The sequence below is a fragment of the Papio anubis genome, chromosome 1, assembly GCF_008728515.1.
Source record: "Papio anubis isolate 15944 chromosome 1, Panubis1.0, whole genome shotgun sequence".
Lineage (NCBI taxonomy): Eukaryota > Metazoa > Chordata > Mammalia > Primates > Cercopithecidae > Papio > Papio anubis.
The window spans coordinates 137,802,000-137,816,005 of record NC_044976.1 but is presented as its reverse complement, the minus strand read 5'-3'; the positions used below and the strand labels follow the sequence as shown (position 1 = coordinate 137,816,005).

Below are 14,006 nucleotides of genomic sequence, written 5' to 3'. Positions count from 1 at the left end.
TTCTAGGCATCGTGATTCATTCATCATTACAGTTAAATTATGACCCAATTGTAGATTTCTAAATTAACATGTAAAAAAGTGTTTCATTAAACTATCTTGATTGCTTAATATTTTAGTCCACAATACTGCTTTAATGGTTGCCTTGCTTTTATTATTATTATTATTATAGGAGAGAGTCAGAAAGGAGAAACCATTCATTAGCTCGTCATGCAGACATTCTTGCTGCTGTTGAAACAAGGCTGTCACTATTAAATATGACTTTCATGAAATATGTGGATTCCAATCTCTGTTGCTTCATCCCAGGAAAGGTAAAATAGAATTGCTTGCCTAGAACAGCTGGACTGCCCTACATAAACTTATTATAAAGTTATGAATTTTTAATTTTAGAAATGTTAGAATTGTTTCTACTTCTCTGAATGAGTTTCTACTAATGAATTTGGCTTCTGTACAGTTATCAATATAAATATGTATCATTTATGTGATCTTTATATTTAAAATTCTAATTATGAAATAGACAGTTGAAACCCTGATATTATTTAGAGAAGTTTGTTAAGAGTTCATACTCAAGAATAAAATTTGAGGTTTTACTGTTTCTTATGATACCAGAGATACGCAATGAACAACATACATATTGTCCCTGCCTTCAAGACTGTTAAAATTTTGGGGAGGTAGAATAGGAGGGACAAGCTGGTTTTTGTTTTTTTTGAGAAATGTTTCATAAAGACAACTTTATAAACTTTCAGATTTGACAAGAATAAACAATTGCTATTTACCAATATTCCCAGAACTAAATAGCAGTCCTGTTTAACATAGAAATAAATATATTGTGGCATATTACCATTACTAAGTTAATAAAAACTCCAACATTCAACACACTACTTACACCTTCAGTAGTACCCTGCTCCTTGAATTAAGTATAAATTGAGGTATGTCTGTATCTTTTTATATGGAAGTGGTAGAGATATAATTAAAGGTCATTTTGCTGCTTGGTTGATGCTAGCAAAAGGTTCCCTTAACATGGTTGGAAATAATTAATATCTAGTAAAATTTGAATGTTCTCTTTTTATTTCCAAAGATAATTTACATTGGCAATATTTAATATGTACTTTGTCCATTTTTAGTTTTCTTTGACATTTATTTTTGGGGGAATCACATTTCTTATAATTGTATTTGAAATATTTTTGGTATATCTTGCTTTCTTTGCATTATCCACATTTTCTTTTAAAGATCTTGTTGCATACCAGCACATTACCTACTAATGCTTTTTACAGGGTGCTGTAAGAGGGTGACCAGTTAGATACTTCAGAGTGATTCTTATGCCAGATTTTTCTGAATCTGACTTAAAGGCCTTAACTTTTAAGTGTTCCTGAGAAGTTCTTTGAACTTAGCTTGTTTCATATAGCATCATAGTTTTTATTGCATATCTCATTGTTAGAAACATGAATGTTTAAGAAACATCTCACAGTTATCATAACTTCGAAGAGAGTTCAGTCAGTTGTTAAGTAACAGAGTTGAATAGTTTGTGACAGAGTTCATGTGGCCTACAAAGATTAAAATATTTAGGATCCAGGCTGGTTGTAGTGACTCGAACCTCTAATCCCAGATACTTATGAGGCTGAGGCACGAGAATCCCTTGAACCCGGGAGGCGGAGGTTGCAGTGAGCCAAGATCACACCACTGCACTCCAGCCTGGGCAACAGAGCAAGACTGCCCCAAGAAAAAAAAAAAAGAAAAGAAAAATTTAGTATCTGGCCTGTACACAAAAAGTTACCAATTTCTGTGCTAGTTGATCAGGCTCATGTGTTTGGAATGGTGATCTTTACAGTCTAAATAAATAATGTTGCCAGGCGCAGTGGCTCACACCTGTAATCCCCACCCTTTGGGAGGCCGAGGCAGGTAGATCACAAGGTCAGGAGATCGAGACCATGCTGGCCAACATGGTGAAACCCCATCTCTACTAAAAATACGAAAATTAGCTGAGCATGGTGGCACGTGCCTGTAATCCCAGCTACTCAGGCATCTGAGGCAGAAGAATCGCTTGAACCAGGGAGTTGGAGGTTGCAGTGAGCCGAATCACGCCACTGCACTCCAGCCTGGTAACAAAGCAAGACTCCGTCTCAAAAACAAACAAACAAACAATGTTAAATTCACTTGAGTCCTGTCATTTTTTGGAAACCACTTGTTGACTTCTTTTTTTTTTTTTTTTTTGAGTCGGAGTCTTGCTGCATCACCCAGGCTGGAGTACAGTGGGGCAATCTCGGCTAATAGCAACCTCTGCCTCCCGGTACAGGAGTGTTCCCTTTTTTGTACTTCTCATGCTTAAACTTTTCACATCCTGTCTGCAAAAAATAAGGATGTGGCATTTAGTTTCCACATGCTGAAGTAAGAACATTATACAAAATTTTCAGTCTAACATATAATCTTCATTTAATATATGGTGTTTATGATAAGTTGTTCTTGTTTTCCCTGAGATCTTGCTTCTCGGATATACTTAAAAGTCTAGGCCGGGTGCAGTAGCTCACACGTGTAATCCCAGCACTTTGGGAGGCTGAGGCGGGCGGATCACGAGGTCAGGAGATCGAGACCATCCTGGCTAACATGGTGAAACCCTGTCTCTACTAAAAATACAAAAACAAAATTAGCTGGGCCTGGTGGCAGGCGCCTGTAGTCCCAGCTACTCGGGAGGCTGAGGCAGGAGAATGGCATGAACCTAGGAGGCAGAGCTTGCAGTGAGCCGAGATCACCCCACTGCACTCCAATCTGGGCGACAGAGCAAGACTCTGTCTCCAAAAAAAAAGTTCAGAAGCGTTTTTGTTTTTGAGATGGAGTCTCGCTCTGTTGCCCAGGCTGGAGTCCAGTGGCACAGTCTCAGCTCACTGCAACCTCTGCCACCCACCCAGGTTTAGGCGATTCTCATGCCTCAGCCTCCTGAGTTGCTGAGACTACATGTGTACACCACACACCCAGGTAATTTTTGTATTTTTAGTAGAAGTGGGGTTTCACCATGTTGGCCAGGCTGGCCTCAAAACTCCTGACCTCAAGTGATCCGCCTGCCTTATCCTCCCACAGTGCTGGGATTACAGGTGTGAGCCACTGTGCCTGGCCACGGAAGCTTTTATACTTTATTAAGAAAACCAACTTTTGTAGTTTTATATAGACTACATTCATTTTGTCCAACTTTAGGTCTACAGTAAGCATTTTATTCACTTTAGTGAATCTGAGTAGTAGCAGCATTATAGTTTAAATTAGATAGCCAAATATGTACCAGAATTTTGGACCTTTAAAGTAAAAGTTGGGGCCGGGCGCGGTGGCCCACACCTGTAATCCCAGCACTTTGGGAGGCCGAGGTGGACGGATCTTGAGGTCAAGAGATCAAGACCATCCTAGCCAACATGGTGAAACCCTATCTCTACTAAAAATAAAAAAATTAGCTGGCCGTGGTGTCATGAACCTGTAGTCCCAGTTACTCAGGAGGCTGAGGCAGGAGAATCGCTTGAACCCGGGAGGTGGAGGTTGCAGTGAGCCGAGGTCGTGCCACTGCCTTCCAGCCTGGGCTATAGAGTGAGACCCTGCCACACACGCACAAAGAATTTAGACAGGTTACAAGTTTGCTATTACCTAGGACAGGGACCAGCAGACTGTTTTTTGGTAAAAGGCCAGATCATAAATATTTTTGGCCTTGTGAGCCTTGTGCTCTCTGTCACAGCTATGCAATTCTGAGAAACAGCTGCATGCAATGTGTGGTAAATGAATGCTTATGCCTGTGTTCCAGTAAAACTTTATTTACAAAACCAGGCATAGGCTAAATAGGGGCATAGTTGGCCAACCCTAACTACCACATTGATATTCTCTTTATCTTCTCTCAGAACTAAGATGTTACAGAATGTTGGCTTACTCCTTATACATTTCTCAAATCTTCTAACACATGGAAGTTACACTTTTTACAGTAAACTCATGTTAGTATCAGCAGTACACATATACTGAAGCACAACTATATGTGAGCATTGAGCAACAAACCGTTCATAGAGATAATGAAAAAAGATGTGGATAGTCTCTGCTCTTCTGTTTTATTTTTTAAAAATATTTTTAGAGACAGGGTCTCACCATGTTGCCCAGGCTGTCTTAAACGCCTAGACTCAAGCAATCCACCCACCTCAGCCTCCCAAAGTGCTGGGATTACAGGTGTGAGCCCCCATACTGAGCAGTATAGTCTGCTCTTTTTTGTTTTGTTTTGTTTTGTTTTGTTTTAAGATGGAGTCTGTCTCTGTCGTCCAGGCTGGAGTCTCGGCTTACTGCAACCTCCGCCTCCTGGTTTCAAGCAATTCTCCTGCCTCAGCCTCCCAAGTAGCTGGGACTACAGGCGCATGCCACCATGCCCAGCTAAGTTTTCTTGTATTTTTAATAGAGACAGGGTTTCACCTTCTTAGCCAGGATGGCCTCGATCTCCTGACCTCATGACCCGCCTGCCTCAGCCTCCCAAAGTGCTGGGAGTACAGGTGTGAGCCACTGCACCCTTCCCAGTCTCTGCTCTTAACTGTCCCTAGTAGCCCTGGTAAACCTTTTGTTCTTATTGAAACACAGTGGTCCCCAAGAATTAGGGGTTTTAGAGTATAATTGACTATGTAAGGCCATGAAGCTATATTTCCCTGAACAGACATAAAAATCTATATATTGGGCATTATTGGCTTGTATTTATTGTTCTGGGAAAGAAAACTGGTGGTTTTAATTCCTTTTTTCGTGTGTAAATTTTTGTTTTCTTGTAATTTCAAGTTTACACAAAAATTACAAGACTGGTACAAGGAACTCCCATATAGCTTATTTGCATATCCAGCAGTTATTTACCTTTCATCCTGTTTGCTTTTATTTTCTCTTTATAAATACATTTTGGCCAGGCACCGTGGCTGCTGCCTGTGATCCCAGCACTTTGGGAGGCCGAGGCGAGTAGATCACAAGATCAAGAGATCGAGACCAGCCTGGCCAACATTGTGAAACCCCGTCTCTACTAAAAATACAAAAATTAGCTGGGCATGGGCCAGGTGCGGTGGCTCACGCCTGTAATCCCAGCACTTTGGGAGGCCAAGGCAGGTGGATCACGAGGTCAGGAGATGGAGACCATCCTGGTTAACACAGTGAAACCCCGTCTCTACTAAAAATACAAAAAATTAGCCGGGCGTAGTAGCAGGCGCCTGTAGTCCCAGCTACTTGGGAGGCTGAGGCAGGAGAATGGTGTGAACCTGGGAGGCAGAGCTTGCAGTGAGCCGACATTGCGCCACTGCACTCCAGCCTGGGTGACAGAGCAAGACTCCATCTCAAAAAAAAATAAAATAAAATAAAGTAAAATTAGCTGGACATGGTGGCACGCACCTGTAGTCCCAGCCACTTGGGAGGCTGAGGCAGGAGAATCACTTGAACCCAGGAGGCGGAGGTTGCAGTGAACTGAGATTGCGCCACTACTCCAGCCTGGTGACAGAATGAGACTTCGTCTCAAATACATATGTACATGCATACATACATACTTTTTGGCCAGGCATGGTGGCTCATGCCTGTAATTCTAATACTTTGGGAGGCTGAGACGAGCAGATGGCTTGAAGCCACTAGGAGTTCAAGACCAACCTGGGCTGCAAAGTAAGACCCCTGTCTCTACAAAAAAAAATTAGTTAGCTGGGTGTGGTGGCATGCACCTGTAGTCCGAGCTACTTGGGCAGCTGAGGTGGGACGATTGCTGGAGCCTGGGCAGTCAAGGCTGCAATGAACTATGATCATTCCACTGCACTCCAGTCCTGGGTGGCAGAGCAAGATCCTGTCTCAAGAAAATAAAATGTAAACACTTTTTTTTCCTGAACCACTTGAAAATAAGTTGGAGACACTGTGCTCCTTAGTTCCTAAATATTTCATTGTATTTCCTAAAAGCTAGGATACTCTTACTTAACCATAGTACAGAGAGCAAAATCAGAAAATTGTAACACTGATGTAATACTGTTATGTAGTTGACAGTTCATACTCAAGTTTCATCACATATTCCAATAATACTTTTCCTATCAATTTTTGTTAGGCCGGGCCGTGGCCTGCCTGTAATCCCAGCACTTAGAGGCCGAGACGGGCTGATCACGAGGTCAGGAGATCGAGACCATCCTGGCTAACACGGTGAAACCCCGCCTCTACTAAAATATACAAAAACTAGCCGGGCGCAGGGTGGCGGCTTCTGTAGTCCCAGCTACTCGGGAGGCTGAGGCAGGAGAATGCATGCGGAACCCGGGAGGCGGAGCTTGCAGTGAGCTGAGATCCCGCCACTGCACTCCAGCCTGGGCGGCAGAGCAGACCGGCCTCAAAAAAAAAAAAAAAAAAAAAAAATTCTGCCAATACAGAATGTAGGCCGGCGCCGGGTGGCTCGCCTGTAATCCCAGCACTTGGGAGGCCGAGGACGGGGTGGATCACGAGGTCAGGAGATCGAGACCATCCTGGCTAACACGGTGAAACCCCGCCTCTACTAAAAAAAATACAAAACTAGCCGGGCGCAGGGTGGCGCATACCGTAGTCCCAGCTACTCGGGAGGCTGAGGCAGGAGAATGGCGCGGAACCCAGGGAGGCGGAGCTGCAGTGAGCTGGAGATCTGGCCACTGGCGCCCACCTGGGCGACAGAGCTAGACTCTGTCTCAAAAAAAAAAAAAAAAAAAAAATACAGAATGTAATCCAGAATCATGCATGGACTCTAATCTTCTTATATCTGGAACAATTCCCTAAGCTCTCTTTGTGTCACTTGATATTCACATTTTTGAAGAACATAGGTCAGTTATTTTGAGGGATATGCTTCCATTTAAGTTTAATGCTTACAGAATGTTGTTTTTGTTTCTTTTGAAGTTGATTTTAACGTGGAGATACTCTTTTTTTTTTTTGAGACTGGTCTCGCTCTGTCGCCCAGGCTGGAGTGCAGTGGCGCGATCTCTGCTCACTGCAAGCTCACTTCCCAGGTTCACACTATCTTCTCCTGCCTCAGCCTCCTGAGTAGTTGGGACTACAGATGCCCACCACCACGCCCGGCTAGTTATTTTGTATTTTTTTAGTAGAGATGAGGTTTTACCGTGTTAGCCAGGATGGTCTTGATCTCCTGACCTTGTGATCCGCCCACCTCAGCCTCCCAAAGTGCTGGGATTACAGGCGTGAGCCACCGCACCCAGCCAATGTGGAGACACTCTTAAAAATCAAGAGTAGTTGGGAACATTTCTCCTTTTACTATGCTTGTCCCAAAATAAATATATACAGCCATGAGCCTTTAAAGAAAAAAAAAGTCTGTTTTCATATTAAAGAGAATATAACAGGCCAGGCAGGATTGCTCACTCCTGTAATCCCAGCATTTTGGGAGGCTGAGGCGGGCGGATCACCTGAGATCAAGAGTTGTAGACCAGCCTGGCCAACTTGGTGAAACCCCATCTCTACTAAAAATACAAAAAACTAGCCAGGCATGGTGGCATGTGCCTACAATTCCAGCTACTCAGAAGGCTGAGGCAGGAGAATCACTTGAACCTGGGAGGTGGAGGTTGCAGTGAGCCGAGATCATGCCACTGTACTCCAGCCTGGGCAACAGAGTGAGACTCTGTCTCAAAAAAAAAAAAATTATTCTGAAAAATAAGAAAAGATACGCCAGCCTGGCCAACATGGTGAAACCCTTTCTCTACTAAAAATGCAAAATTAGCCATGTGTAGTGACAAACGCCTGTAGTCCCACCTACTCAGAGGAGGCTGAGATAGGAGAATTGCTTGAACCTGGGAGGCAGAGGCTGCAGTGAGCCGAGATCGATCCATTGCACTCCAGCCTGGGTGAGACATAGCAGGAAAAAAAGATACAGTCATGCATCATTTAGCAAAGAGGATCCATCCCAAGAAATGCATTGTTAGGTCACTTTGTCATGTGAACATCATGGAGTGTATTTACACAAACCTAGATGGTTTTTATACACATAGGCTATATGGTATAGCCTATTGCTCCTGAACTGCAAACCTGTATAGCATATTACTGTACTGAATATTGTAGGCAATTGTAACACAATCATATTTGTATATCTAAACATAGAAAAGGTACAGTAAAAGTAGAGTAAAAAAAAAATGGTATACCTGTATAGGGCACTTTATGATGGAACTCAGTTTCTCTGGGTAAGTCAATGTGTGAGTGGTGAGTGAATGTGAAAGCCTAGGACGTTACCGTACACTTTGTAAACACTGCATACTGAGGCTACATTAATTTTTTTTTTCTTTTTTGATACTGGGTCTTGCTGTATCACCTAGGCTAGAGTGCAGTGGCATGACCACAGTTCACTGTAGTCATTACTTCCCAGACTCAAGATGATCCTCCCACCTCAACCTCCCAAGTACGTGGGACTACAGACATATTACATTTATTTATTTATTTATTTTAATTTTTGGGGCCTGGCATTGTGGTTCAGGCCTGTAATCCCAGCACTTTGGGAGACTGAGGCAGGTGGAGAACCTGAGGTCAGGAGTTTGAGACCAACCTGGCCAACATGGCAAAACCCAGTTGCTGCTAAAAATGCAAAAATTAGCCAGGCATGGTGGTGTGCACCTGTAGTCCCAGCTGCTGAGGTGGGAGAATCACTTGAATCCAGGAGGCGGAAGTTGCATTGAGCTGAGATTGTGCCACTGCACTCCAGCTTGGGTGACAGAGAAGACTCTGCCTCAAAAAAAAAAAAAAAATGGGGGGCAGGCATGGTGGCTCATGCCTGTAATCAATCCCAACACCTAGGCCAAGGTGGGAGGATCATTTGAGCTTAAGAGTTCTTTAAGTTTTAACTTTTTGACTTTTTTGTAATAACACTTAGCTTAAATGTCGTTTCATTATTATATTGATGAGGGAAAAAAAATCAGGCTGGGCTCGGTGGCTCACACCTGTGATCCCAGCACTTTGGGAGGCTGAGGCAGGTGGATCACTTGAGGTAGGAGTTTGAGACCAGCCTGGCCAACTTGGTGAAACCCTGTCTCTACTAAAAATAAAAAATTAGCCGGGCGCGGTGGCTCAAGCCTGTAATCCCAGCACTTTGGGAGGCTGAGACGGGTGGATCACGAGGTCAGGAGATCGAGACCATTCTGGCTAACACAGTGAAACCCCGTCTCTACTAAAAAATACAAAAAACTAGCCGGGCGAGGTGGCGGGCGCCTGTAGTCCCAGCTACTCGGGAGGCTGAGGCAGGAGAATGGCGTGAACCTGGGAGGCAGAGCTTGCAGTGAGCTGAGATCTGGCCACTGCACTCCAGCCTGGGTGACAGAGTGAGACTCCGTCTCAAAAAAAAAAAAAAAAAAAAAATTGCCAGGCACAGTGGCTCGCGCCTGTAATCCTAGCACTTCGGGAGTCCAAGGCAGGTGGATTGCCTGTGCTGAAGAGTTTGAATCAGCCTGGGCAACATGGTGAAACCCTGTCTCTACTAGAAATACAAAAAGTAGCCGGGCATGGTGGTGCGCGCTCATAATCCCAGCCACTCGGGAGGCTGAGGCACGAGAATTGCTTCAACCTAGGAGGCGGAGGTTGCAGTGAGCCAAGATTGTGCCACTGAATTCCAGCCTGGGGGTAGAAAGAGATTCTATCATAAATAAATAATTGTGCCACTGAATTCCAGCCTGGGGGACAGAGACTCTGAAATAAATAAATAAGTAAATAACAGAATGAGACTCTGTCTTAAATAAATAAGCAACCAAGCAAGTGTGCAGTAGTGCGGGCCTATAGTCCCAGCTAAAAAATACATATATTAACCGGGTGCGGTCGTGCGGAACCCAGGAGACGGAGGTTGCAATGAGCCAACATCGCGCCACTGCACTCCAGCCTGGGCAACAGAGACTCTGTCTCAAAAAAAAAAAGAAAAAGAGAAAAAAAAATCAGTTCCTGGCCAGGGCCACTGTCTGTTGAATTTGTACATTCTCCATATATCTGCATGAGTTTTCTCTGGGCACTCTGATTTCCTCCGACATCTCAAGAGCTGTGCCTGTTAGGTTCATTGGCATGTCTTAGTGGCCCCAGTCTGAGTGTGGGTGTGAGGGCGCTCTGCAGTGAGATGGCATCCTGGCCAGGGTGCATAACCACCTGGTGCCCTGAGCTGCCAGGATGGGCTCCAGCCACCTGCAACCCTGAATTAGAATAAGCAGATTGAAAAATGAATGAATAGCCAGGCGTGGTGGCTCACACTGCACTGTAATCCCAGCACTTCTGGAGGCTGAGGCAGGTGGATCACTTGAGGTAAGGAGTTTGAGACCAGCCTGGCCAGTAGAGACAGTGAAACCCCATCTCTACTAGAAATACAAAATTTAGCCGGGCGTGGTGGCGTACACCTGTAATCCCAGCTACTTGGGAGGTTGATGCACAAGAACCACCTGAACCTGGAAATGGAGGTTGCAGTGAGCTGAGGTTGTGCTGCTGTACTCCAGCCTGGGGCAATGAAACTATGTCTCAAAAAAAAAAGGAATGAATGAATGAATGGACCAGGTGTGGTGATTCATGCTTGTAATCCCAGCACTTTGGGAGGCCAAGATAGGAGGATCGCTTGAGACCAGGAGTTCAAGACCAGCCTGAGCAACATAGGGAGACCTCGTCTCTACAGAAAAAAAAATTAGCCAGGCATGGTGGCGCACACCTATGGTCCCAGCTACACAGGAGGCTGAGGTGAGAGGATCGTTTGAGTCCAGGAGGTCAGGGCTGCAATGAGCCGTGGTCGTGCCACTACACTGCAGCCTGGGCAACAGGGCAAAGACCCTGTCTCAAAAAAACAAAAAAGACTGGGCGCAGCAGCTCACACCTGTAATTTCAGCACTTTGGGAGGCCAAGGTGGGCGGATCACAAGGTCAAGAGATCGGGACCATCCTGGCCAACATGGTGAAACCCCATCTCTACTAAAAAATACAAAAATTGGCATGGGAGTTCATGCCTGTAGTCCCAGCTGCTTGGGAGACTGAGGCAGGAGACTCGCTTGAACCTGGGAGGTAGGGGTTGCAGTGAGCTGAGATCACGCCACTGCACTCCAGCCTGATGACAAAGCAAGATTCCATCTCAAAAAAAGAAAAAAACAAAAAGCCTTCCATATTTGTTATTGTTTCTGAACTGCATGTTGGTAGGAGGTGCTCCTTAAAATTTTTGCTTTACAAACATGTATTCCCTGATGTAACCCACCACCATATGATTGCCATAGCTCACTGATTGACCAAAAATTGGATGCATTATCTTGTTTTTATTAATCTTTCTTTTTTTTTTTTTTTTTTGAGACGGAGTCTCACTCTGTCGCCCAGGCTGGAGTGCAGTGGCCGGATCTCAGCTCACTGCAAGCTCCGCCTCCCGGGTTTACGCCATTCTCCTGCCTCAGCCTCCCGAGTAGCTGGGACTACAGGCGCCCGCCACCTTGCCCGGCTAGTTTTTTTGTATTTTTTAGTAGAGACGGGGTTTCACCGTGTTAGCCAGGATGGTCTCGATCTCCTGACCTCGTGATCCGCCCGTCTCGGCCTCCCAAAGTGCTGGGATTACAGGCTTGAGCCACCGCGCCCGGCCTTATTAATCTTTCTTAAATGTATGTATAGTTCACATTTATTTCAGTGTTTGATATTAGAAGTGTTTTAGGGGCCGGGCGTGGTGGCTCACACCTATAATCCCAGCACTTTTGGAGGCTGAGTTGGGTGGATCACTTGAGGTTAGGCATTCAAGACCAGCCTGGCCAATATGGTGAAACCCCATCTCTACTAAAAAAATAAATAAATAAATACTAAAATTAGCCGGGTGTGATGGCGGGCACCTGTAGTCCCAGCTACTGGGAGGCTGGGGCAGGAGAATCTCTTGAACTGGGGAGGCAGAGGTTTCAGTGAGCTGAGATCACGCCACTGCTCTCCAGCCTGGGCAACAGAGCAAGACTACATCTCAAAAATAAATAATTAATTAATTAATCAATTAAATAGAAGTGTTTTCGGTCTTTATTTAGAGGTTTGGTGGTTTTTGTGACCAGAAATGTGCCTTAGGAACTTAACACTTGTTTATATTAATTACCCTATGATGCAATTGGTTTCATTACATGTCTAACTTAAAGTTGGAGTTTTCAAGAACCTATCAACATTAAAATGAGGACTTATGTATAATGTAGTAAATACTAGGCAATGGGAATTTTTCAACTCCATTGTAATCTTACAGGATGACCCTCATATATGGTTTGTCATTGACCGTAACTTCATGATGCAGCACATAACCATATTCAAACAAACATGCCATATAAAGAATATTCAGGCCAGGCGTGGCGGCTCACTGGGCGTGGGCCGGGTGCAGTGACTCACACCTGTAATCCCAGCACTTTGGGAGGCCAAGGCAGGTGGATCACCTGCGGTTGGGAGTTTGAGACCAGACTGACCAACATGGAGAAACCCCATCTCTACTAAAAATACAAAATTGGCCAGGTATGATGGTGCAAGCCTGTAATCCCAGCTACTCAGGAGGCTGAGGCAGGAGAATTGCTTGTACCCAGGAGGCGGAGGTTGCGGTGAGCTGAGATCATGCCATTGCACTGCAGCTTGGGCAACAATAGCGAATCTACGTCTCAAAAAAAAAAAAAAAATTATCTGGGCGTGGCAGCACACGCCTGTAGTCCCAGCTACTCAGGAGGCTGAGGCAGGAGGATCACTTGAACCTGGGAAGTGGAGGTTGCAGTGAGCCGAGATCGGGCCATCACACTCCAGCCTGGGCAATAGAGTGAGACTATCACCAAAAAAGAAAATTAAAAAGAATATTCAGAAAATTTTAGATTTACTGAAGATTTTAAAATATGGAGGAAATTTTTTAAAAAAATAAAAGGGGTAGAAGGGAAAATTAAGGAAATCTCGAGTACAACAAAAAGACAAAAATGGAAAATTAGAAGAAAATGAGAATTTATGAGGTTCAGTATTTTAGCAGGAGCTTTGTTTGCTAAACAGTAGATTAGAAAAGATTACTTCTCACCCACATTAGTCTAAAGGCCTAAATGATATTCATAGTATATAACTTGTTATTGTACCACTTTAGACATAAGCATGGTACTTCTACTGTGTGTTAGAAATGTGATGGTGTACTTTTTAATTTTTGTAGAGACTGTTTCTAGCTATGTTGCTCTTGAACTCCTGCCTCCCTTGGCCTCTCAAAGTGCTGAGATTACAGGCATGAACCACCAGCCACAGCCTGTACTGTACTTTTATAAAACTAAAAAATTTTTTTTTTTTTTTTTTGGAAACTGAGTCTTGCTATGTTGCCTAGGCTAAAGTGCAGTGGCATGATCTGGGCTCACTGCAACCTCTGCCTCCTGGGTTCAGGCCCTTCTTCTGCCTCAGCCTCCCGAGTAGGTGGAACTACAGGCACATGCCACCATGCACAGCTAATTTTTGTATTTTTAGTAGAGACGGTTTCACCACATTGGCCAGGCTGGTCTCGAACTCATGACCTCATGATCCACCCTTATCGGCCTCCCAAAGTGCTGGGATTACAGGCATGAGCCACCGTGCCTGGCCAAAAATATTTTTTACAACTTTCAGTCAAGCTGTGTATTCGTGGGTTCCACATTCATGGATTCAACCAACCATGGATAGAAAATAATTAGTAAGACTCCATCTCAAAGAAGAGAAAATATTTAGAGAAGAAAAACAGTTGCCAGGCGCAGTGGCTCACGCATGTAATCCCAGCACTTTGGGAGGCTGAGACAGGCGGATCACGGGGTGGGTCAAGAGTTCAAGACCAGCCTGACCAATATGGTGAAATCCCGTCTCTACTAAAATTACAGAAATTACCTGGGCATGGTGGCGAGCATCTGTAGTCCCAGCCTACTCAGGAGACTGAGGCAGAAGAATTGCCTGAACCCAGGAGGCAGAAGTTGCAGTGAGCCGAGATCACGCCACTACACTCCAGCCTGGGTGACAGCGAGACTCTGTCTCAAAAAAAAAAAAAAAAAAAGAAAAACAATTTTTAAAACCACAGCTATTTTTAAAATATGAATTTTAAAATAATACAATGTA

General features: G+C 44.3%; 1 protein-coding gene across 1 annotated transcript in view; it reads left to right on the top strand.

Moving 5' to 3' along the window:
* The window catches only part of FBXO28 (F-box protein 28), a 45,320-nt gene that overhangs the window by 16,325 nt on the left and 14,989 nt on the right, over window positions 1-14,006 (top strand). The window contains exon 3 of the mRNA XM_031655446.1: window positions 170-308. Coding sequence (XP_031511306.1) covers window positions 170-308 — 139 coding nt within the window. The remainder of the gene's footprint in view (window positions 1-169; window positions 309-14,006) is intronic.